Source organism: Cetorhinus maximus, unplaced genomic scaffold (assembly GCF_964194155.1).
Source record: "Cetorhinus maximus unplaced genomic scaffold, sCetMax3.hap1.1 HAP1_SCAFFOLD_216, whole genome shotgun sequence".
Classification (NCBI taxonomy): domain Eukaryota; kingdom Metazoa; phylum Chordata; class Chondrichthyes; order Lamniformes; family Cetorhinidae; genus Cetorhinus; species Cetorhinus maximus.
The window spans coordinates 94861-121284 of record NW_027596188.1 but is presented as its reverse complement, the minus strand read 5'-3'; the positions used below and the strand labels follow the sequence as shown (position 1 = coordinate 121284).

Genomic DNA, 26424 nt, shown 5'->3' with positions numbered 1-26424 from the left:
CCCAGCAATGGGCGAGGACAGGAAGAGAGACAGCTATTGTTCAGATCCCTAGTCCCATGGAGCAGGAAGCCCTGTAGATTGTGGACAAGGCTTTACCACGAGCATGTGTCGCATTTACAGTACAGAAGCAGGCCATTCGGCCAACTGGCTGTGTTTGTGCTCCACACGACCCTCCTTCCATTCTGCCTCATCTCATTTTATCTGCATATCCATCTGTTCCTTTCTCTGTACGCATACCTAAATTTCTCTAAAATGCATTTATGAGAGTTGGGAGGATTCGAAGTAACGGGTCACTGTTGTGATTTCTTTACCTCTGCCTGTCCTCCATGTGCTGTCCATTCAGGGAGCTGCCAAATTAGTGATATCTCACCACTCCACATAAATAACCTGCCCTGCATTTTCGAGTTTTTAAAAAATTTTTTTTCCTCAGGAAGTAAACATCACTGGGAACTGAGAAGGCCAGTATTTATTCCCCATCCCTAGTCACCCTGACTTCGTCACAATTGAGAGGCTTTGCAAGGCTACTTCAGAGGGGCAGTTAAGAGTCAAGCATGTTGGCTGTGGGACAAGAGATACATAGAGGGTCCAGACCGGGTAGGGATGGCAGATTTCCTTCACTAAAGGACAATAGCGATACCAAAACAAAAACAGAAAATGCTGGAAAAACTCAGCAGGCCTGACAGCATCCGTGAAGAGAGAAACAGAGTTGACGTTTTGAGTCTGTATGACACTTCTTCAGTGATACCAGTTGGGTTTTTAACCAGAAGCTATTAGCTTCATGGTTATTTTTACTGATACCAGCTTTTAATTTCCAGATTTTAAAAAAAGCTGAATTCAAATTTTCAAACTCTGTTGCTGAATGCCTCTCCAATGATTTTTTTTGAAAGATATACTTTAAAGCACCATAGATTTTCTTATTCCAGAGCACATGCTTTTTATAGGGAACTGTGGGCAAACAGATGTTCATTGGACCTGTTTTAACTGGGTCCTTGTTTATCAATCAAACTGATCACTTTTACTCGGGGAGCAGTAAACGGCCAAGAGTAATTTCCACTGTGAGGCCATCAATTTATCTTAGCCGACAGTGTGGAAATCAATACACACAGAGTCCTCACAGTTTGGTAGCCCAACTTCAAATGGAGTGGAAGTTAAAGGACCCTGAAACGAGATTTTTTTTTTTTGTTTATTAAGCTTATAGCTCCATTTATACTGTCTGCTTATTGTGAAGTTGCCTTGGGGTAAACCACTTCACATTATGGTCCATCTGTCCCATTCCCTGTTTGCAGTACAATTTTAAAAGATTTTAATGCTGCACAGCATAAAAATTAGGCCTGTACCTAGGCCAGGGGCCAGTCAGGGTAGGTGGGGGTGATAGTGAGTGGGTACGTGAGTAGGTAGTTAGAGCAAATGCATTTACGTAGCACAAAAGCAAAATATTGCAGATGCTGGAAATCTAAAATTTATACAAAGCCCTTCACGACTTCAGGACATTCCAAAGCACTTTATAACCAATGATGTACTTTTGACGTGTAATCACGGTCGTCATGTAGGAAACGCAGAAGTGATCTTAATCACAGCAAGCTCCCACTAACAGCAATGTATGGTATCAATGGATCAGTAATAAATATTTGTGGTTAATAAAACTAAGACCAACTCAGGAACTGCTCCTATAACTGAATTGTTAACTGAATAATTGTTTTCATTAGTACAAGATTCTTGTGTCTTGACATTCAATGGCATTACGATCACAAATCCCCCACTAACAACCTGGGGGTTACCATTAACTAGAAACTGAACTGCACCAATCATATAAATACTGTGGCTACAAGAGCATGTCAGAGGCTGAGAATTCTGCAGCTACCTCTAGACTCCGCAAAGCCTGTCAACCATCCACAAGGCACATATCAGGAGTTGTAATGAATTACTCTCCACTTGCCTGGATGGATGCAATTCCACCAACATTCAAGAAGTTTGACACCATCCAGGACAAAGCAGCTCATTTGATCACTACCCCATCCACCACCTTTAACACTCACTCCCTCCACTACTGATGCACAGTGGTAACCGTGTGTATTATTTAGAAGATCCACTGCAGCAACTCACCAAGCCTCCTTTGACAGCACCTTCCAAACCCCTGGCCTCTATCACCTAGAAGGACAAGGGCAGTAGATGCATGGGAACACCACCACCTGCAAGCTCCCCTCCAAGTCACTCACCATCCTGGCTTGGAACAATATATCCATTCTTTCAGTGGTGTTGGGTGAAAATCCCAGAACTCCATTTAGCACTGCGGGAGTAACTAGGCCCAATGGACTGCAGTGGTTCAAGAAGGCAGCTCAGCACCTCCTTCTTATTGGCAATTAGGGATGGACAGTAAATGCTGGCCTTGCTCACATCCCATAAACGAATAAAACTCAGTGATGCAAATATATTGTAATTTTGGAGATATTTGCAACAGCTTCAATTGTAATTGATGTGAAGTTGGGAGCGATGAGGAGTGACTGTAAAATCTGTGATTTAACAGATGAGACACAGGGTAGAATACAAATGGGAACTTGCAGCCCATCTTTAGGTAAGTGCATTTCTAGGGATTGTGCCATGCCAATCAAGAAGATGCCTGGCCTATGAGAACCTCAACTGGCAGCTGATGTTAAAGGTGGTCTCAGTTTGGGGGCTTTGATAGTGTAATTAGGGGAAAAATTGTTTCCACCAGCAGAAGGGTGAGTAAACATGATCACAGATTTAATATAATTGGCGAAAGAGCCGCAGGGAGATTATTTTATGAAGCAAATTATGATCTGGAATGCGCTGGCTGAAAGGGCAGTGGAAGCATATTCAATAATCTTCAAAAGGGAATTGGATATAAACTTGAAGGAGAAATATGTGTAGGGCTATGGGGAAAGAGCAGGAGGAGTGGGACTAATTGGATAGCTCTTTCAAAGAGTTGGCACAGGCAAGATGAACCAAACAGCTTCCTTCTGTGTTGTATAATTCTCTCTCAGCATATGGTCACAGACATCTGTGTCCTCATCATTGCAGACCTCAGATCTGGCACCATTGATCACACTACCCTGCCAATAGCAGTCAAAGTAACTGTGGCCTTGAATTTCTTCGAGGCTGGATCATTTCCAGGGTCAGCCGTGGACTTCAGTATGATTTCTCAGGTCCGAGACTGGAAATTCTGAGGCGAGCAGCTCATGTCCTAACTCCCCAAAGCCTGCCCACCATCCAAGTCACAAGTCAGGAGTGTGATGAAATACGCTCCGCTTGCCTGGACGAGTGCAGCTCCAACAACTCAAGAAACGCGACACCATCCAAGACTAAGCAGCTTGCTCGATCGGCACCTCACCCACCACCTTATACATTCACACTCTCCACCACCAAAGCACAGTGGCAGCAGTGCGTACCATCCACAAGATGCACTGCAGCAACTCACCAAGACTCTGTTGTCAGCACCTTCCAAACTTCCAACCTCTACCACCTAGAAGGACAAGGGCAGCAGATGCATGAGAACATCACCACCTAGGAAGTTCCCCTCCAAGCCACACATCATCCTGACATGGAACTGTTTCGCCTTTCCTTCACTGTCATAGGTCAAAATTCTGGAACTCCCTTCCCAGCAGCACTGTGGGTGTATCCACACCAGATGGACTGCTGCAGTATAAGAAGGCGACTCATCACCACCTTCTCAAGGGCAATTAAGGACGGGTAATAAATGCTGTCCTTGCCAGCAATGCCCACATCCCATGAAAGAGTTATAAAAAAAAAACCCTGCACACAAATCTCAGGCCAAGCAAAATAAACAAAGTCAGTATTCCAACATTCAACTTAGATGGAAAAACTATTAAAAATTGCTCTCACTAAGCAAGATGAAGCAAATGGAGAGACTTTGCAAAGGTTGTTAAAAATTATTTTTCATCAATAAAAGAATATAATCTTACAGTATTTGATTTCACATGTACAAAGTGAAAGGCAGTTAAAATTATCCAAGTCTTACCTTTGTGACACTTGCAAACAATTAAACTGCTCTATGTCAAAGGGCAGACAATGTTTGTTTAAAAGTATTAGTCACAAGGGGACACAAGTTCAAGGTGAGGGCAGGAGGTTTAGGGGGTTTGTGAGGAGAAACTTTTTTACCAAGAGGGTGGTGATGGTCTGGAATGCGCTGCCTGAGAGGGTGGTGGAGACGGGTTGCCTCGCATCCTTTAAAAAGTACCTGGATGAGCACTTGGCATGTCATAACATTCAAGGCTATGGGCCAAGTGCTGGTAAATGGGATTAGGTAGGTAGGTCAGGTGTTTCTCACGTGTCGGTGCAGACTCGATGGGCCGAAGGGCCTCTTCTGCTCTGTGTGATTCCGTGATTCTGTGACCCGCTCTGGAGATGACCTGCCTCTGTTTCCACCTCCTTGGGCACTAATTGGTCAGCAGACCTGAACCCTGTCCAATTAAGTTTCCGCCTCCATGAAAATTACATAGAGTTATTGGTTCATGTCGGGGGCGGAGCTCTTGAGCTGGAAATGAACCCGCCTTCCAAATCCCACCTCCTCCGCCAAAATCCGGCCTTGGGCCTTTCAGTGAAGAGTGCAACATTACACAGTGAATGATGCAATACCATGACCCACCAATAGACCTTTGCTTATAGCCAGCTGATAACTGATAAGGGTAAATGCACTGACTACCGTTTTAAATCCGCAATTATCCGTTATATAATGGACAAGATACAAGCTCCTTATTGGTGGTCTAGAACTTAATAAAATTTACATTTATCCCATTTTAACCACTCCTCTGAGTGGCAACCCTACCCCTCACCAGGACCACCTTTTGCCATGTTCCTCACATTGGTCACCTATGCCACAAGCTCACCCTATTGCCACAGAAACCCTCTTGTGCCCTTATCACCTCCAGGCTTTACTTCTCCAATGTTCTCTTCACCAGATTTTCAAGAACCATTGTGCAAAAATTCAAACCCAGTACAACATATCCATCTACATTTTATCTGTTCCCTATATGACAACACTGACCACACTTCAAAAGCATTTCATTGGCTTTAAAGCACTTTGGGACATCCTGAGGTATTGAAATATGCTTTATAAATGCAAGTCTTTATTTCTCTTTTCTTTCTCCCAAACAACATGGTGATTTCAAAATTTTTATCCTAGTTCACAAACCCCTCTATAGCTTCAACCCTATATTTTTGTCCCTTCCTGTTTTCTGATTAGCTGACTGCAGTTTTCCCCTTCTTCAACCACACTCAAAGTGAAAAAACCTTTAGCCATCAAACTCATGTCTTTGGAAGTTCTCTCTCTAAATCTCTCCACCCTTACATCTCCCCTTGCCTTCAAAAACCTCCTCTATCACACCTTTGAACATATTTCCTAAGTCTTCTCCTCAATTCTGCTCAGTCTTTGTTTTCTTACTACCCCTGCAACCGTCCTCTCCCTCAGCTTGTCTTGGGACATACTTTAAAAGTGCAGTTTGTTAGCAAACTATATTTCTGAATCTGCTAGGCAGACTTCAGCACATTAAGATATGTCTCCTCTCCCTAGCTTTTTAAACTCCTCCAGCGCTATAATCTTCCAAGATCTTTGCACTCCTCCAATCCTGGCCTTGTGCACATCCCCAATTCCTTCCCCCGACTATTGGTGGCTCTGGAGTTCCTTCCCTATTCTTTAGCTCTCTGTTCTACTTTAGAACACTCCTTAAAATTTCCCTCCGTGACCAAGCTTCTGGCCACATGTCCTCACGCCTCCTTTGTTGGCTTGCAGTCAACTTTTTTGTCTGAATACACTCCTGTAAAGCACTGCTTAGGACATTAAAGCAGTTATATAAATGCAAATTGCTGTTGTTGCAAATTAATGCTGTTCCAACTGTAGAGCATGTGGCATAAACTGGATTAAACAAGGAGGTAAATTTTATGAAATTACATGTTTAATTGAATTCATTCACTTTTGGAGCTTGGTGATATCTTGCGAACTGCCTCATTCAGCAAAAACCTGAAGGCAATGTGACAGGAGAGTAGAGAGGTCAACGATTCATGACCTCAGTTTAGTCAGCTCCCTTAAGAGACCTGAGAACATCATGCCATTATGTTTTGACAGATGCCAGTGATCAAGGGACAGTGAAAACAGCTTGATCTCTGGTGCTGCATGTAATCCAGCACATCTGAAATCACACCAGCATGAAACCTACTGATGAAGGGGCAGGTTTTGCACAGGTAGAAGATTGGAAGGGGCACAGCTCAGGGTAAACATTGTCAAGTTTACTCTGGAAGGGAATCAGTGCCATTCTCACCATGACATAAACTTGGCAGAGTGAAGCAAGGGTAAGGAGTTCTTCAATATGTAGAATAATAGATTGTACGAAGCATTTACAAAGTAGGAACGGAATCAGAAGTGTCTGAAAAGAGAAAGTTGAGGGGTGATAAATGTTTGCTTTTTATAATTCAATGGGGACTACACAATGTCAGCCAAAGCAAGTTCTTTCAACTTGTCAAGAACAGTAGAACCAGAGGACACAGCCTGCATTTGAAGGGGGGAAGGAGGGTTCATGGGGCAGTGGGGGTTGTGATGGTAAACTCAAAACTGACCCGCGGAAACAATATTTCAGTAATCGAGTGGTCAATATATACAGCAGCGTCCAAAGGGAAATGATGGAAGCAGTTAATACTGAATCATTCAAATACAAATTAGATTGCTTTCTTTCAGAAGATCACATTTTGTGACACAATATCCTGAGTAATTTGAGGCATAAAGTGTGGGGAGTGTAGTGTCCTTTGGAGGAACAGATGAATTTGAACCTATTGTTCCCAAAGCTCTCCACCACTGAGGGTTTTCCTCACCTCACGCCCGGTTCTGTTATACACTAATGGCTGTGTTTATTTGTGCTGCAACACTAGTGGGAGCATGTGCAGATGCAGCCTCAGTGTCAGTGATAGCTGCGGGCATGAAAGCAAAGAAGTTTTCTTCACACAGACTAACAATAAAGTTCAAGTTATCCATTTTTAGGCCTGTGCTGTCCGTAACCAATTGCAAGTTCTTGTATCCACTATGATTTATCAACTATTCCCTCTGTAAAACATGCTTCTGACATTTTAGTAAATGATAAAAGATAAACAATCAGGAAATTTCAGTAAATGAGATTCTCAACTTCCAATGTGTAGAATTGATTGCAATATTTAATTAAAGGACACTTTTTGGTGTAAAAAAATCAATAGGAAAGTATTTGGAACAACATTTTTAAGAAAAAAATCATTATCCAATTTGGGACACGAAATGATGACCCTGGGATTGAGAGTCCCATTATCTACCAAGTAAGCTTCCAGGGCTGCGTAGGAACTCCCTACACTGCATCTAGCTTAAAACCTCATTGAGATTGATCACAAATTGAGAACTGGGATGGAAAGTTGCTGGAAAATTATGCCTTTCTTCCCTGTCTGTTACTTGCTGCAGTGAAATTGATGCCGATCACGCATATTCCAAACTCCTGGCACCGACTGGAAAGGCTTCAGGAGCAGATGGGCATGCACTGGTGGCCACAGTGTCGGCGGCAGGAATTACAGTGTGGACTAATTGATTGAGATTGATCACTGTGATTAGTCAACAACTCCATTATCGTTGTATTATGTGACTAGCAGGATGCTAGAAGGTAAAATAGAATTTTGAAACTCCAAAACAGATCATGTGGTCCAATTGGCCTGTCCTGGTGTTAATGCTACAAACACTGCTCTCCCATCTTATTGCATCTCACTTTTTCAACATATACCAGTGTTGGAATATCAACTAGCTAGCCCACGGTCTTTTCATCTAGCAATTCCTATGTCCCTGATGATGCTATGAACTGGGTGAGTGAATCTTGAGCAACTAGTACGTATTATTTAATCTTGAACCTCAGCTGCATATCCTTTTAACTCCTTCCTTGTCATTTTGGTTTCTTTCTCTTTGTGGAGCTTCCTTTCCTTTTGGCTGACTCACCAGCGGTAGCTCCACACACTATCAATGAGCACTGTTAATGTTGGGCTATCTTCATGCATCAGTTTATACTTAAAGCTATTAATTGAAGGGCATGACAAAAATTTTGTTTTCAAAAGATAATGTCATTTTTCTCTCAAGACCTGCCAGGTAACATGGAAGCATCCTTCCACTGCAAACGACAGCCCTGAGGAAAACCTGGCCCTGCCAGAGATGTATACAAGCAGATGCCACCTTCATTACGGGCAAGGAAAACATGTACATACTATGCCATGAAATTACTAACAATCCATTGTGCTCCCCTCCCTCTTCCTCCAAACAAAACCAGTCAGAAGATGGGAAAATCAGATTTACATTCACCAAAAATCGGGGGAAATAGATGAAACTGATCACTATATCTCTGATGCATTGCTATCATTTTCACACTTTTCACTCAGATCCATCTTAGCCAGTTCCCTGTTGTACCCATTGGGATCTAAAACGTATGACAGTGCTCGCATGCATAGATCTACAAAGTTCCTCTTCACACACACACTCACTCGCACACACATACAAACACACACACACAATAGCCCCTACACACATGCATCAAATGAGCAAGATATCCAGAATCTGAAGCAAATGAAATGATTCAAGTTTGTGGATTTGTCTATTTAGGTCATTAATTTTGGTTTTCTACCACCCTCCTCTTTAATGATGCAGTTTGCTCTAATGAGGTGCGACTACTTAAGGTTATATTCTAGCTTATATCTGCAGAATTACTGTATGGGATACATATATCATAAATAGAAATAGGATCTCAAGGATGTCATACACCATGACAGCAATACTTGAGCTGTTTATGCATGTTAGCTGAACAATACATGAATGCATATCCTTGTTACTGAGACATTCCCAACACTCTCATTATATCCTCTCTCAGCAAGAATCAAATAAGAGGCAATTAGTGCTAGAATCTGAGGGCAATTTTCCACTGTTCAGTCACGCCTACTGGGAACTGAGACAGACCCAGTGCGTCTAAGAGGTGAGAGAACACAGCAGGTTACTCATCTCCATTAATACAAAGCCTTTAGAAGATAATAGCTTTAATTTACCTGGCTGTAGATTGCACATAGTAACCTAACTAGTTCTGTTGTGCATCAAGTATTTTATAGCTGCTTCAATTCTTCATCATAAAGATTAACAGCTAGTTTAGCAAACAGTCAATAATTAATTTCCCTGGTACAGCTAGAGCATTATAAAAACATTATGCTGCAAATGACTCCTTATAAATTTTCTAACCCTTTATTAATTTATGCCCAAATTCCAAGCTGAGGAGATTAATCATCTTCTGTTGATTTTGAAGTCATCAAAAATATGTTTAAAGATGTATGCGGGAGCTCCCTATTGGCTCTGTTGGTTAAAGCAATGAGTAGTTAAGCTAATAAGAAAGGTCCTTGGCTTAATCCAGTGTTGAGTCAACTGAGGCAGTAAGGGAAATCGAGAATGTGCCCCATTCTCGACTACCATTCCGGGACCCCTTATTGGAAGAGTAGTTTGGAGACATGCACCAGGCCAAGGTTGGGCTTTGGTCTGCTAACGCAGTCCAGGGTTTCAATAACCATCACTTGCTCAAGGTAACAGAAGGCAAGTTCCTTATCTAACAAAGAGTCAAAGAGAGTGAAGTTGGTCTATGCCAGTCATATGAAATAGGCTCGTGCGAATCGGCAACCTATTTGACAATGACACCACATCAAATGATATTGGCATGGTGTAAAACAGGGCTGTTGATTTGCTAGGAGTCTGGCTTATGCCATTGGCGTACGCCCATTTCACCTCTTAGTGTCTTTGAAAATTAGGGCAGAAGAGGGAACAAGGGGAGAAAAACACTGAGAAATTAAGATGGGGAGGGGTGCCCCAGCTTTTAAAATATTGACCCAAGAGAACCTGGATCTTGCCCAGTGCTCATTCAAACAATATGAAACACAGTCCAAGAAATTCCTTGGAGTTGTATCCACTCTCAGAGTTGTTTTGCTGGAAGTTTCTGCTGAACTAACATCATCGGAGCAAAAGTAGCAATGAGGAATTATCCTAGCCAGAGGGTTTAAACTGCATTGAAACCAATGGAGGCGCTACCTTCTGCCTTTTGGTAGGTTGACACAACAGCAATATCTTTAATGCCCTGTTAGCTCAGAAAGTGGTAGAAAGATTTTTCAACTTTGCCTATCAGATATTTCTCCTGGTAAGGTACGTGAAAATTATGCAGCAACATTCAAAGCTGAATTCACACGACAGCTATTGTCATTGATGTGAGGTGGCTTTGCTTTAAACACAGCAGGCACCTTTCAGATAAGACATTAAACCAAGACTCTGCCATTCCTTTCACAAAGATGTAATAATTCCCGCAGCTACTATTTTAGATAAGAGTGGGGTTGTGGGGGGGGAGAGGGGGGATTCTCCCTGGTTCCTCGGCCAATATTTATTCCTCAACAGATGATCTGGCCATTGATCTCATTTCTGTTTGTGGGAGCTTGCTGCATGCAAATTGGTTGCCTGCATCCTACATTACAATACCTACGCTACAATTGTACAGATTATAAAGACTTCTCCCATTTTTTCAGAGAGCAGATGCTGGTAATGATTCTGCTGTTGTCATTTACATCTAGAGGATGGCTCCTCTAGACCCATCTTTTGTTCTTTTACTTGTCCAATTACCATCTCATTTTGCCTTACACGATCATCTCTCTTACCATTTAACTGCTCTGCCTTGCTCCCTATCACAGACCTACCCTTTTGTTCTTTCCTCCCCTCCTGCCATTCCCAATCTCTGTACTTGTTTAAAACCTGTTACACCTCTAATGTTTTCAAGTTCTGATGAAAGACCATCAACCAAAATGTTACCTCTGTTTCTCTCCTCACAGATGCTGCCTGACCTGCTAAGTATTTCTAGCATTTTATGTTATTATTTCATTAGGGCTCCTCATTGGGCATAAAGCATTTTGGGGCATCCTGAGACCAGGAAAAGCACTTTAGAAACAAAAGTTCTTGCTTTAACAGCTACAGTGCAAATGCAATCTCAAGGCCAATATGATACTGGAACAGAGAGGACCACTCTCACCCACCCCTCGCCCACTTTGCAGGAAAGTGCATGCAGTATAAATTATTGTTCCCTCTGAATTTTGGTACTTTGCAACTCTGTCCTGATGAATGAAAAGATTTCGACAGCATGCCCCTTTTTTCAGCAATACTCAAGTTCTGTACTACAAAATACTTTTAACTCTTGTGTGGAACAAAGTGAACAGCTGGGATTTTCCGGTCCTGCCCACGACCGTTCCCGTCGCGGGCCGGAATGGAAAATTTGGACAAGCAGCCAAAAGTCCATTCAGCAGGATCAGAAAATCCCGGCCACGGACAGAACCGAAAATCCCATCCAACGTTTCAGGTTGTGATCACTCTTCATCAGAACGGTCACCAAACAGGTCATCTCTGCATTATCACTTTTCTTTTTGGGGGAGTTTGCTGTGCACAAATTGGCTTCTATATTTACTACATTGCAACAACGACTACATTTCAAAAATGAAACATTTTGGGATGTGGAAGGCACTAGTTAAATTCAACTTCTTTCTTTTATTAGATTGCACTATGCAATATAAAATTAAAAGGCAGGATGATCAAGATTCACGTCAACAATGAGTAATCCTTTCATTTATTCAGTAGAAGCTCATAAAGTACAATGATGGCTCATGTGATTTCTATACATTCTCTGTTTGCTGTTAATTGTGAATGGATCAGATCAATGCCAGAATAAAAAAGAAACACTGACCGCATAACAATAATTTCAGAAGGTGATACAGAGAAATGCATCGAACTTGAAGCAACAATCATTATCCCCCGTCAGTGCTAAAGCAACACAGGGAATAACGCTTAGCTTGGCAAGGGTTACTGTTACTTTTTAGAACCTAACCATAAGATAACAAGGCCAGCATTTTTTTCTTTCTTTATCTGCTTCAGTCTAAGTTAACGTTCTCTCATCTCAATGCCTTTGTATGTTCAGTAGTAATAATTTGTAGCCAGCATTCTGCAGTGCACTGTAACAGCGCTGCATGTAACCCAATTCTGTTCCGTCAGCAAGTTTTTAATCAAGGTGGGATCAAAGCGCTGATTAAACTCCTGAGATCAGCAGCAGCTTTGCTGGCCCGACTATGTTTAGCTTGGTAGAGGTGCTATGAGGTAAAGAATTTTTCATGGCATTAGCCTTCACTTTTCAATGGTCCGTTTGCCGAAAGTTCAGAATCATACATGGAGTGAAGATTTTCCTGAATTTCAAAGCTGTCCATGGTTTTAGATACTGAAAAGGTTAAACGTGTCTGCAAAGATTCCTTTTCCAACTGCACGCTTTGTAATGTGACCTGTCGCTCTGCAGTCCTCATCATATGACATCACCTGGTGTGGCAGCAGTCCTGTCTAGTTAAACAAACTCGATTGCAAAAGCTCCTTAAAAGCTTTCTATTTATATTTAAGCACAGATGACTCGATCTAAAATAAACACATTTAGATTTTTACTTTCCAGTACAAACCTATAATTAAGTTAGAGTGTAATTAAGGTACACACAACCTCCTGGGGGCTAGTTTTTATGAAGTGAAATGTAAACATGCCATTAAGCTTTGAAGTTTGCAGTTTAATTCCTGACTGATGGCTATGGGATTGTCAAAGGTCCAGAGGCACTTTTATATTTTTTATGTAACTTCATGCAAGTCATGGGAGATGGCTGCTCGGCCTTTTAACATTCAGAACGTGGGGCCCATTTTAACACTGAGCCCAACAGACAGTAAAACATGTGAACATATGAATTAGGAGCAGGAGTATGCTATTCTGCCCCTTGAGCCTGCTCCACCATTCAACAAGATCATGGTTGATCTGATTGTGGCCTCAACTCCACATTTCGTCTACCCCCAATAACCTTTGACTCCCTTGTTAGTCAAGAATCTATCCACCTCTGCCTTAAAAATATTCATTGACCCTGCTTCCACTGCTCTCTGGGGAAGAGAGTTCCAAAGATACACAACTCCTCGGAGGGAAAAAATTTCTCCTCAACTCCATCTTAAATGGGAGACCCCTTACTTTTAAACTGTGTCCCCTACTTCTAACCTCTCCCACAAGGGGAAACATCCTTTCAGCATCCACCCTGCCAAGTCCCCTCAGGATCTTATATGTTTCAATAAGATCACCCCTCAATCTTCTAAATTCCAATGGATACAGGCCCAGCCTGTCAACCTTTCCTCATAAGATAACTCGTCCATCCAATGTATCAGTTGAGTGAACCTTCTCTGGACTGCTTCTAACACATTTATATCCTTTCTTAAACTGTACCCAGTACTCTAAATGTGGTTCTCAGCAATGCCCCGTACAATTTTAGCAAAACATTTATATTCCATTCCCTTTGCAATAAATGACAACGTTCCATTTGCCTTCCTAATCGCTTGCTGTACCTGCTTTTACTTTTCCTGACTCATGTACCAGGACACCCAGATCTCTCTGTAGTTCAGAGTTCTGCAATCTCTCTCGATTTAAATAATACACTGCTTTTCTATTCCTCCTGCCAAAGTGGACAGGCTCACATTTTCCCACATGAGACTCCATCTGCCAAATTTTTGCCCACTTACTTAACCTGTGTATATCCCTTTGCAGACTTCCTCTAGCCTCTTCACAACTTGTACTTTCCTAGCTATCTTTGTGTCATCAGCAAATTTAGCAACCATACATTTGGTCCCTTCATCTAAGTCATTGATATAAATTGTAAATTGTTGATCCCCAACACTTAGCCCTGTGGCACTCCACTCATTACATCTTACCAACCCGAAAAAGACCCATTTATCCCTACTTTCTGCTTCCTGTTAGCTAACTAATCCTCTATCCATGCTAATATGTTATCCCCTACACCATGAGCTCTTATTTTGTGTAGTAATCCTTGATGTAGCACCTTGTCAAACGCTTTCTGGAAATCTAAGTACAGCACATTTACAGGTTCCCCTTTATCCACATTGTTTGTTACTTCCTCAAAGAACTCCAATAAATTTGTCAAACATAATTTCCATTCCACAAAATCATGTTGACTTTGCTTGATTGCACTGAGATTTTCTAAGTGCCCCTCTATAGCCTCCTTAATACTAGGGTCAGGATTTTCCGGTTGCTGGGTGGGCTTGGCAGCGGTGAGCGGGAGCAGCCGCGAAATAGATCGGCGCCCGCGATCGAGCTCGGACCATGGCCAATTAATGGCCAGTCAGTGTGAATCGCGCACTGCAGTGCTGCCAGGGTAGGTGGGAGAGGAGGGAGAGTGCGGAAGTTCGTGCATGCGCGCGGGTACATGCAGTAAAAGCTTCCTGAGGCACAAAACTGCCTCAGGGAGCTGAAGGTTTTTAAAATAAAAAGTCAAGAATTTAAAAATGTTAAAAACATGTTCCCTCATGTGACTCTGTCACATGAGCAGGGACATGTTAGAAATTACTTTGAAATTTTTTTTAAATCACTTATCGAAACGTCATCCCATCCATGGATGAGGTTTCGCAAAAAATCCGAAGGCCGCCTGGCTGATTCGCCTGCCCGCCAACCATAAGGTTGGCTGGGCAGTGAAAAATTCATTTTAATTATGACTTTAATGGCCTTAATAGGCCGCTTAATTGTCGGCGGGCGTGCTGCCGACCAAAATATCGTGCGAGTGCACGATGACATTGGGACGCTCGCCCAACGTCATCACACGTCATTTTATGCTCATTTGGGTCGGCCACACGCTCACCCGATGAGCGAAATGTTCTGCCCTAGATTCCAGCAATTTCCCTATGACCGATGTTAAGTTAACTGGCCTGTAGTTCCCTACTTTTGTCTCCTTCCTTTCTTGAATAGAGGACTCACATTCGCCATTTTCCAATCTGATGGTGGGCAGGCCAGGAGCCCCAGCGGGCTTCTGATAATGCATGAAACCTTATCCATTGGCGGGATGAGGTGTAATTTCCGTTATTAAAAAGTGTAATAAAGTTTGTCATTTTTATTAACATGTCCCATCTCGTGTGACATTGTCACATGAGGGGGACATGTTAATAATTATTTTACTTTTCTATTTTTTAACTTTTGTGTACTGTCACTAATCTCCCTGAGACAGCACTTAGTCTCAGGGAGCAATGTGCTCTTTCCTGAGCATGCGCGAAAGAGCACACTCTGGCAGTTGGGGCATCCCTCTCCCCTCGCCCCCCACCCCACACAGGAAGTGCATAGTTGGGCAGGCCGCTGGGCGGGTCTTAATTGGCCCGCCCACTCAAAATGGCGGCGAGCCCTGTTTCGGCGACAGGGGTCGGCTGCCCGCCCGCCGCCGAGCCGGTGGGGCCCACCCGCCCACCAAGGGCAAAATTCTGCCCACTATCTCAGAAGTCACTTCTTTTAAGACCCCAGAATGAAGTCATCAGGACCTGGGGACTTGTCACCTTTCAGTTCTAATAATTTTCTCAGTACCCTTTCCCTAGTGATTGTAATTGTTTTAACCTCCTTCCTTCCTTTCACCTCCTCACCCACAATTATTTCTGGGATGTTATTTGTATCCTCTACAGTAAAGCCAGATGCAAAGTATCTGATCAATTCATCCGCCATTTCCTTATTTTCCATTATTAATTCCCCATTCTCACTCTCTACAGAACCAACACTCACTTTACTTACTGGTTTCTTTTTTAAACACCTGTGGAAAATCTTACAATCTGTTTTTATATTTCTAGCTGCATTTCACTTGCACTTCCCTCAATTTAGTCTACTGCATTCGCTGCTCCCAATGCAGTTTCCACTACATTGGAGAGACCAAATGCAGACTGGGTGACCGCTTTGCAGAACACCTTCGGTCTGTCCACAAGCATGACCCAGACCTCCCTGTCGCTTGCCATTTCAACACTCCACCCTGCTCTCATGCCCACATGTCCATCCTTGGCCTGCTGCATTGTTCCAGTGAAGCTCAACGCAAACTGGAGGAACAGCACCTCATCTTCCGACTAGGCATTTAACAGCCTTCTGAACTGAATATTGAGTTCAACAATTTTAGTCATGAGCTCTCTCCTCTATCCCCACCCCCTTTCCAATCCCCCCCTTTTTTTACCTTTTTTTCCAATAATTTATATAGATTTTTCTTTTCCCACCTATTTCCATTATTTTTAAATGTATTTCCATCCATTGTTTTATCTCTACCTTTTAGTCTTTTTCGATTCCTTCACCCCACCCCACCCCCACTAAGGCTATCTGTACCTTGCTTGTCCTGCTTTCTACCCTTAATTAGCACATTCCTTAGATAATATCACCACCTTCAACATCTCTTTGTCCTTTTGTCTGTGACATCTTTTGGTTATCTCCACCTATCACTGGCCCTCTATCCAGCTCTACTTGTCCCACCCCCCCTTAAACCAGCTTATATTTCACCTCTCTTCTATTTTTACTTAGTTCTGTTGAAGAGTCATACGGACTCAAAACATTAACTGTGCTCCTCTCTGCAGATGCTGCCAGACCTGCTGAATTTTTCCAGGTATTTTTATTTTTGTTTTGGATTTACAGCATCCGCAGTTTTTTGCTTTTAACTTGAGTTATCTACCACCTTTAACTTAGTAAAACATCCTGAGGCATTTCACACAAATATAACCAGACAAAATTTGACACCCCAGACACATAAAGAGATATTTGGACAGATGACCAAATCCTTGTTCAAGGAGGTAGATTTTAAAGGCCATCTTAAAGAAGTAGAGTGAGATAGAGACAAAATGTTTATAAGGGGATGTACAGAGCTTAGGGCCTAGGTAGCTGAAGGCATGACCACCAATGGGGGTGCACAAATGACCAGAATTGAAGGAATCAATGGTTTCAGCGAGATGTGGTGCCGGAGGAGATTACAGAGATCAGAAGGCATGAGGCCATGGAGGAATTTGAAAACAAATAGAAACACAGGGATAATGGGTGAACAGGACAAGGGGCAAGTTAGGCTAGGGGCATCAGAGTTTGGGATGAGTTCAAATTCATGGAGAGTGAACGGTTGGAGGCTGACCAGGAGAGCATTGGAATACTTGAGTCTAGAGGTAACAAAATCCAGGCTTGGCTAAGTCTTAACTACCTCTGGCTAAACATCAGGAAGACTGAAGCCACTATCTTTGGCCTCTGCCACAGCCTCTGCTCTCTCACCACTGGCTTCATCTCCCTTGTGGTCTCAGCCTGTTTAAGGCTGCTTGCAATCTCACCCTCCTCTCAACCTCCAACTGTGTTTCTGATCCTGAGTACTCTCCATCACAAAGACCACCATATTCAGCTCCACAATGTTGCATGCTTCCACCCTGTTACCACAATGTTTCTGACACTCTGATGCATGGCACTGTCACCTCCAGGTTCGAGTGATCTAAAACTCCATTAGCCAACACCATTGATAAACTTCAGCTTATACAAAGCCATTGTCCATGTCCAATTCCTTACCAACTCTTACACGGGATGAAAGCTATGTTACAGTTGTATAAAACTCCGGTTGGACCAAGGCCTGAATTTTATTTTCCCCTGCCGGTGTGAAATAACACAGTTGGGCTTCCTGCTGGGTTCCCACCCATCCCATCCTCAGCAATTTTACGCTGGGGTGGGCACAGCCTTGGACGGGCCACCTTCCCTTGCCCAATTGAGGTCCTTAACTGGCCAATTATTGACCACTTAAGGGCTGTTTCCCACCCAGTCTCAGTTTTTAGGCTGGTGGGAGGAGGTCCCAGGTATGAGAGAAGCCTGAAAATAATTGGGTTTAGGCCTCAGGTGTTAAGAGCAGGGGCTGCTCCATTTGAAGTCCCCTTTTAACTTTGGGCACCCCCCCCCCACCCCACTTAAGGCCTGGTAACTGCCGGACCTCCTTCCCGTGGCCCCCCCTCCCCCAATTTAATGTCCGGTAACCACTGGAGCTCCCTCCCACACCCCCACAACCCGGCCTCTTCCCCAACATCCCGATCCCCCACTGTCCACCCTCCCCGCCCTGAGCTCCAAAACTTACTTTTTCCTGGAATCCCCGGGCTTGGCTCTGGGGACTGCTTACGGCCCCAGTCATCTCGACTGGAGCTTCTGGCGCTGCAGGGACCCGAGAGCTGCCAGCCAATCAGATTGGTCAGCAGCTCTCTAAGGCAGGACTTCCTCCCAAGTGAGGGGCGGAAGTCCCACCAGCAGCCAAATAATGCTCATTGGAGTGTGAAATGGCTGCGGGGCAGGCAGGGATGTGCTCCCCCCACCGCCCGTCAAATCTTTGGATGGTAGGACAGGAATCCCTGCCATCCTAAAAATCCTGGCCTACATCTGGAACACTGGGTTCAGTGTTGGGAACTGCATCTCAGGAAGGATATGTTGGCTTCCGATTGGGTGCAATAGCCATTTATCAGAATGGTGCTGGGGTTAAAAGGGTTAAATTATGACAACAGGCTGCATAAATTAAGCATGCTTTCCCTTGCACATAGAAAATCAAGGGGTGATTTAACTAAATTATTTAAGAAACATAAAGGTCTTAATAGGGTAGAGCGAAACTATTTCCCTTGGAGCGGGGGTAGTTCAGGACATGGGTCCATAATCTGAAAATTGAAGGCACTGCCTCATACGGAGTAGAGAGGCTGGAATCTTTCTCCTTTGAACAGAGAAGGTTGAGGGAAGAAACTGTTTCCACTGGCAGGTCAGTCTGTAACCAGAGGATACAGATTTAAGATAATTGGCAAATGAAGCAGAGGAAAGATGAAGAGCATTTTTTTTATGCAGAGAGTTCTGAAATTCACTGCCTGAAAGGGTGATGGAAGTCGATTCAATAATAAATTTCAAAAGGGAATTGATACTTACTTGAGGGGGGAAACATTTGTAGGACTATGGAAAAGAGCAGGGGGAGTGGAACTAATTGTAAAGCTCTTTCAAAGGGACAATGAGTCAACTGCCCTCCTCCTGTACTAGATGATTCTATAATTTGGCGGTGTCTGCAGTGGTTCAATAGTTCTTCCCTCTGAGTCAGAAAGATATGGATTCAAGTCCCATGTTAAGACTTGAGCACAAAAATCAAAGCTGACAGTCCAGTAAGGTACTGCGGGAGTGCCGCCCTGTTAGAAGTTCCATTGGAGATGGATGAGATAGTAAACTGAAGCCTCTGCCTGCCCTCTAAGGTGAATATAAAAGATCCCATGGTACTGTCTCAAATAAGAGCAGGGGAGTTATCCATGGAGCAGAATTTTGCCGTCAGCGTGCGGGGGCGGCCCTGACACGCCGACATGTAAAGTGACGCGAAATGACGTCGGGCGTCATTTCGATATTTCGTTTGGCGGGCACGCGCCAGAGTTGGCTGCACACCTGCTGAACTATCAACGGCCTGTTATGGCCATTAAAGAAGTAATTTACCTTATTAACAACGCTGTCCATCCAACCTTAAGGTTGGCGGGCAGACGAAGAACCCAAGTGGCCTTTGCGCTTTTCAGGAAACCTCATCCACGGGTGGGATGAGGTTTCCTGAAGGTTTTATAAAATAATTCAATAAATTTTGCTAAATTCACAAACATGTCCCAGCTCATGTGACACTGTGAATAAATTTAAAAATTATTTAAACATGTCCCCTCATGTGGCACTAATTTTTTACTTTATTTATAAAAAGCTTTTATTATCAACAGCTCTGTGCCTCAGGGAGATCGCTGTGCTCTTCTGCGAAAGAGTGCAGGCCCCGACTCTCCCTCCTCCCCCAGCCTGCACAGGTAGCGCTGAGCACTACCGGCCATGCGTCATGCTGGGCGGGCCTTAATTGGCTCCGCGCCCGCTCCCAAACAGCCCGTCCGCCATAGAAAAAGTTCACCCCCTGATCTCCTGGCTCAGATTTACCCCCAATCAAGATCACTGATAGCGTCTGGCCATTATCAGATTGCTGTTTGTTGGAGCTTGCTGCATACAAATTAGCTGTTGTGTTTCTTAAATTACAAAACTGATACACTTCACAGGTGCTTCATTGGCTGTAAAGCACTTTGGGATATCCTGTAGTATTGGAAGGTGCTTGTTGTAATATGCCTTTAAGGGATAGAAGCATGCCATTGTAGTATAAGGGTGCTCAGTGTCTCACTAAGAGGCCAGGGAACTTGTATGGTTGAACATAAACTGTTCATTGGGAACCCATAATATATACAATCCAAGGCACTGACTTGCATGGGTGCTGTCTCCAAGCCGGCTTTTTCCAGACTCTTCTCCATGCTGTCTACTATCATGTGACTCTCTACATCATATCGTGGGCAGTACTGCTCTCCAGTCCCACATTAAACCTTGCTCTGCCGATCACCCTTATACTACAATAGCATGCTGCTATCCCTTAAAGGCATATTTCAACAGTGCTATGTAAATGCAAGCCTTTCTTTATGGTGCCGTAGCTGGAAATGACCGGGTAGCAGTGATGGGCATGTTTGGCTGCTGGGTATAGTTGTGTTCAGTTTTGTGTTATAGCTGCTAATTTTATAAACACTAACAATTTGCTTTATCAACCACGTTGGATCAGTTAATGTTGATCTTCTTTCGTTCAACAGATTCCTTTTCATTTGTTATCTAATTTTAGGAAAATTCGCACGCTTTGTAGTTCCGTTTCTCGTACAGCTAGTGGGAATCTTTGAAGTTTCTGCTTCACCATCAAAATCTCTGCTCAACCAATCAAAGAGAAGAGCAGCAGATACAGTTGTGTAGCAATGTCATTGGCAAATGGCTCATCATTCGACTTGTCTCTGGAGCCTCCGAATCCATTGCTGTGGCACTTCGATATTGGTCCGTTGCTGGGACATTGAAAGGGTTAAGAACAGGAATCCATTGCAATTCGGTAATTCCAGTCTCTTATCGGGAAGTTGCAGGTTTTCGGAATTTCATCTGTTTGACCTTGAAATCCATTCCCACTGTAATGAAAAGAAAACAGAAAATAGAGCTGCCGGTGGGAAAATGGTTACATTGAAGGTACTTTCACATCCAGCACCAAAACTATCACGGGCTTTCCTTTTATGTCTAAACAAAAATGTAGTCTTGACAATGGCAAATGGGAGTTGAACCTAAGATGCCTGGCCAGCACCTAAATTGTGGCAAAATGGGCTACACTGAGGCTGCACCCACTAGACTACTGGTTAACAAACTGAGCCCAGGGGCCTTAAGGCAAGTGGAATCTGCTCAAACATGGCTCCAGACAACAGAAGAGACAAGACCATGAAGAATGCAAGCCCGTGAAGATCATTCTTTCAGCTCTCACCTCCCTTCCACCCAGTGACATGGGCACCAGAAGAATTCTTAAAGGCCACAGGTGACTATTTGGGGGTCCCTCGATCCTAACCGAGAAGCTCTGAAAATAAGAGGATAACTCTGGAGTGTGTCAATATTTATGGAAGATCCTGGGAGTGCTTCAATATTTACAGCGGATCCCTAGGAGTGTTTCAATTGGTGATCACTGGGAGTGAACCAAATATTCACAACAATGTCAGGAGTGTATCAGTATTCCCCACAAAAATAAGATTGCAAATCATGGGAAGTTGCTTGAATTTTATTAACTGGACAAGGCGCATCACTGTTACTTAACAATTGCATTTCATACTGAAGCGTGTTGTTTCCATGGGGATTTGAATCTGTACAGAGTTTCACACCATTTACACAAACTTACAACGTAAATATGTCCTGTGCTAATACGGCACTATGGAATTTCAAATAACAGATTCAGACAATAAACAGGGATTTTTCCAGCCCCTCAATTATATCTCGATGAGAAATGTAAGCATTATGCCAGATCCATGACAGATAAAAGCACTAACAATTACATTAGGACATCATTAGGGTAGAAGATTGATTGTGATTTGCTACTTACCTGTCCAGTTCATTCATTAATATCTCTGGCTGGGAGAAGGGCCAGGAAAGAACTGGGAGCCTCAACCTGTTCAAACAAAAACACTGGCTGAGAAGTGTAAAGTGATGACAAAAGTAACACTCTCTTACATTAATTTCCATGTAATTTCTCCAGGGTACCCATGGTAATTTTGGCTGACTAGCCGCAGAAAAACCTGGAAAAACCAGCCCAGAGTGCCGCCATTTTGCTGGAGTCTCTCCAGTTCTTCTGAGTGTCAACCGTGGCTCAGTGAGTAACATTCTCGCCACTGAGTCAGAAGATTCTGGGTTGAAGCCCCAAATGGAGACAAGTTTACGGATCCTGCTGATTTTGGGAACAGAGCTGGGCAAGGCCCGAAGCTACTGGGGCTGGCCGGCTGGTTCCCTGACCTCGTTCACAGCTCCAGCCATGAGGCAGGTGGTCAATTAGGTTAATTAAAAGCCTTCTTAACTAGGAGTTAACTAGGAGCTTCCAATTGGCTTTCGGTTTTCCGAAGCAACGGGGTTGGGAAAGGTGGTGTGGGGGAGGTGGGGCGTGAAGGGGGAAGCAGTTTAACTGCCTGGAGGCAGGCGCCCAGCAGTAGGCCAGGGGACCAATGCTCCAGGCACATCTGCGGGCCCAGCCTTCCTGCCAGGGTGGCAGTGCAGCCAAAGGCCACCCTTTAAACTGGTGGCCTAGTACTTTTTCTGCATTTTATTTAAACTTTTAGAAAAGTGGCCGAGAGTGCATGTGCATCTTGAAGCGCCCTCTCAATGACTTAACTTTTATTGCAGCCTGCGGCTTCTCTCGAGCTGGGAGGCCTCGGATTGGCCCTTCAGCTTTGAAAACCTGGCTGCCGCCCTTAATTAAAACAGGAAACTTGTCTCCATGCCAATTAAAGGCGGGGGGGCTGCCTTGAAACTCCCAGGTCAGTGACTGTTTGCCTCGGGAGAGGGAGGTTGCGGGACCCAGAAACAGTCCCAACTCCTGTTTCTTGCTCCCAAAGTGAAAATTCAGCCCTGGAGCACATAATTCAGACACGTAATTCCAGGGCGGTACTGAGGGAGTGCTGCAGTCTTTTAGATTCTGTCTGGCCTCAATTAAAATAACTGGAGAGGAGATTCTACCCTTCTTAATCACTAAATGTTTAAGTTTTTAGCCATCAGGAATCCTCCCTGTGCATGTATCCAATTAGAATTCCAGCCAGGAACTGCTGTAATGGAAATGTAATGGTCAATTTACACACAGCTGTGCCACAAACAGCAATGTGATAACAAATAGATCATCTGTTTTTAGTGATGTTAGCTGATGGATAATAATTGAGGAGAGCTCCCCTGCTCTGGATTTATTCTACAAGTTTAGTGTACTCGTGAAACATTTGCACTTTACACCAGTAACACTGAACTTGTTTTTTTTTTATTCCTTCATGGGATGTGGGCTTCACATGGCAAGGCCAGCATTTGTTGTCCATCCCTAATTGCCCCTTGAACTGAGTGGCTTGTTCAGCTATTTCAGAAGCCAGTTAAGAGTCAACCACATTGCTGTGGGCCTGGAGTCACATGTCGGCCAGACCAGGTAAGGATGGCAGATTTCCTTCCCTAAAGGGCATCAGTGAACCAGATTGGTTTTTACAACAATTGATGATAGTTTCATGGGCACTGTTACTAGTTTTCAATTATAGATTTTTTATTTTTATTAATTTGGATTTAAATTCCAGCAGCTACCATGGCAGGATTTGAACCCATGTGCCCAGAACATTAGCTTGGGTTTCTTGATTGCCAGTCCAGTGACATTACCACTATGCCATCATCTTGCCCCAAAAGCTCAGCGTTAACGTAGAAAATGATGTTATCTAAATCTGCAAAATGTCCTGGGGGTGTTCTGAACTGTTGTGAAACAAATGTGCTGGGGTCCTTCAACATACGTTAAGCCCCTAATTGACGTATGTAAGTGGCATGATGCCTGCTTTAGAACATTAGCTGATGCATAAAATAACTTTAGAAAGTTTCGTCATTCTTATTACTGAGAAATAATTGGAAAATCAAACCTGATTGCCAATCAATATTTCTCTTTGCAGAGAGCACTAACACTTCAGGGAATTCCATACCTGTGGTTTGGGATTTATTCTAGAAGTAATGACAATGTTGGTGGCATCTTGTCCCTGTTCTTTTCGGACTCGTGCGTAATTGGCTCTGACCTCCACCCTTTGGCGGCTTGCTGTCGGAATGAGAAAGAAACTGGCAGTCAGTCAATGCTACTATTCCCTGTTAGAAACTAATTGCCTTCCGCTGCTATGATGAGTGCCCACTTCCCAATATATCAGATGTGTAGACAACGAAAGTGCCAGCCAACAGCTGATGAGCCTACTTGACGTGATATTTACATCGCAGTAGTCGACAATAAGGCTAAAACTGTGACGCAAGATTCACATTTCAAACAATTGGCCATTTAAATTCAGATTAACAGCATTCTGTTGAACAAAATATAGGTTTAATGAAGTGACAACTGAAAATCTCCTATACATCATATAAACAATAACAACTTGCATTTATATAGCACCTTAAATGTAGTAAAAAAATGCTAAAGTGCTTCACTGGAGCATTATCAAACAAAGTGCAATGCCAAGCCACTTAAGGAGATATTAAGACAGGTGACCAAAAAGAGGTGTCTTTTAAGGAGTGACTTAAGGAATGAGAGAGAGTCGCAGAGGTAGAGAGGTTTAGAAAGAGAATTCCAGAATTTAGGGCCTAGACAGGCGAAGGCTCAGCCACTAATGGTGGAGGGATTAAAACTGCGAATGTATAAGATGTTGGAATTGGAGGAGTGCAGGAATCTCAGCTGATTGTAGGGCTGGAAGAGGTTACAGAGACAGGGAGGGGCAAAGCCATGGAGGGATTTGAAAACAAGATTGAGGATTTTAAAATCTAGGAATGAAAGTATCTTCTTGCATTTTAAATCGAGCCAGTTGTGGGAGTGATCATGGTAATACTCTGGTACTGATGATTCTTGTATGATGGTGGTTAAGGGTGGGGCAATCCTTGGGCTTGCCCTGAGAGCAGCTGGCTAGAGACAGCTTCAAATTGCAAGGACAAGCTAAGAGGGAAAACAACCTACAGCAATATTTCCGCGGACAGGCGCAATGTTAAAGACAAGTGGATGCTTTGGACTGAGCAATATATAGAAGCAATGTAATTGAAAATGTCTTTAACAAAATGTTATCTTTAATTGTGGGGAATTTGTTTTTTCTTTCCTTCCGTGTGGCCTTTACAGAGTTCACTCAAATTCCTTTATGTTTTTCTGAAGACCAGCAGACATCTCTCGACAATGAAACTCCTCCATATGATCTGACAATATGGGGGACCTCCTGCAGGTCAAGCAGCCCTTTCCAATTTTGTCAGTGAAATGCATCTTTTGAGTGGCCCTTCAAGGAATGCTTGTTTGATTCAGGAACGCACAATTGTTTGTGTAGCAAATGGAATAATACCAAGGCCCGCGATTTTAATTTTCTTCAAAGGGCGGTATAAATGAAGCCCATGCTTTCTGTCACATCCAGCAAGAATATGTTTTGATCAAATATTGTGTGAGGAACAAGTCTAATGAAAAGCTTGTTTTTCAAACTTCTTAAAGTCCTTTTGTCTTTGCTTATAATTCTAGGCAAAAGGAAAAGAACAGCTGATCTTATCTGAGCTAGGCTGGGCCGTGTGCCAGTGGCCACACTGCTTTCTAGAATTACAGGGCAGCAACATTCAATTTTCAACTGTGGGACTTTAGGTTGGCTAAAGAGATACTTTTCCAGAGTCGCTGGTAACTTTTCAGAACCTTACCACTGCGTGATGGGGTTTCTTTAACAACAACAACAACAATTTGTATCGATAGAGCGCCATTAACATAATTAAGCATCCCAAGGCACTTCACGGAAGCTTTATGAAGCAAAGTTAGACACCGAGGCACATAAGATGATATTTGGGCAGATGGTCAATTGCTTGGTCAAAGAAAAGAGGTAGGTTTTATGGAATCATAGAATCATAGAATATAAGAACATAAGAAATAGGAGCAGGTGCAGACCATACGGCTCATTGAGCCTGCTCCACCGTTCAACATGATCATAATTTCAACTCCACTTCCCTGCCCGCTCCCCATATCCCTCGATTCCCTGAAAGACCAAAAATCTGAGATTTAAATGTATTCATTGCTGGCACATCCACAACCCTCTGGGGTGGAGAATTCCAAAGATTTACAACCCTTTGAGTGAAGAAATTTCTCTTCATCTCAGTCCTAAATGATTGACCCCTTATCCTGAAAGTTTCCCCTTGTTATAGATTCCTCAGACAGGGGAAGCAACTTCTCAGTAACTATCCTGTCAAACCCCTTCATAATCATGAATGTTTCAATGAGATCACCTCTCATTTTTCTAAATAGACCCAATTTACACTGCCTCTCATCATCGTACAACCCTGTCATACCAGGGATCAACCTAGTAAACCTTTGTTCTATATTGCCTACAATGCAAGTATATCCTTTCTTAAATATGAAGACCAAAATTGCACACAGTATTCCAAGTGTGGTTTTATCAAAGCCCTGTACAATTGTAGCAAGACTTCTTTA

General features: G+C 43.2%; 1 protein-coding gene across 1 annotated transcript in view; it reads right to left on the bottom strand.

Annotated features, from left to right (window-relative positions):
* Positions 1-21822: 21822 nt before the first annotated feature.
* LOC144673052 (doublecortin domain-containing protein 1-like) overlaps positions 21823-26424 on the bottom strand; it is a 94204-nt gene continuing 89602 nt past the window's right edge. Inside the window, exons 15-16 of the mRNA XM_078535050.1 lie at positions 23927-24036; positions 21823-21888 (exon numbers count right to left, since the gene is read on the bottom strand). Of these exons, the coding sequence (XP_078391176.1) occupies positions 21832-21888; positions 23927-24036 (167 nt within the window). The 3' untranslated portion in view covers positions 21823-21831. The remainder of the gene's footprint in view (positions 21889-23926; positions 24037-26424) is intronic.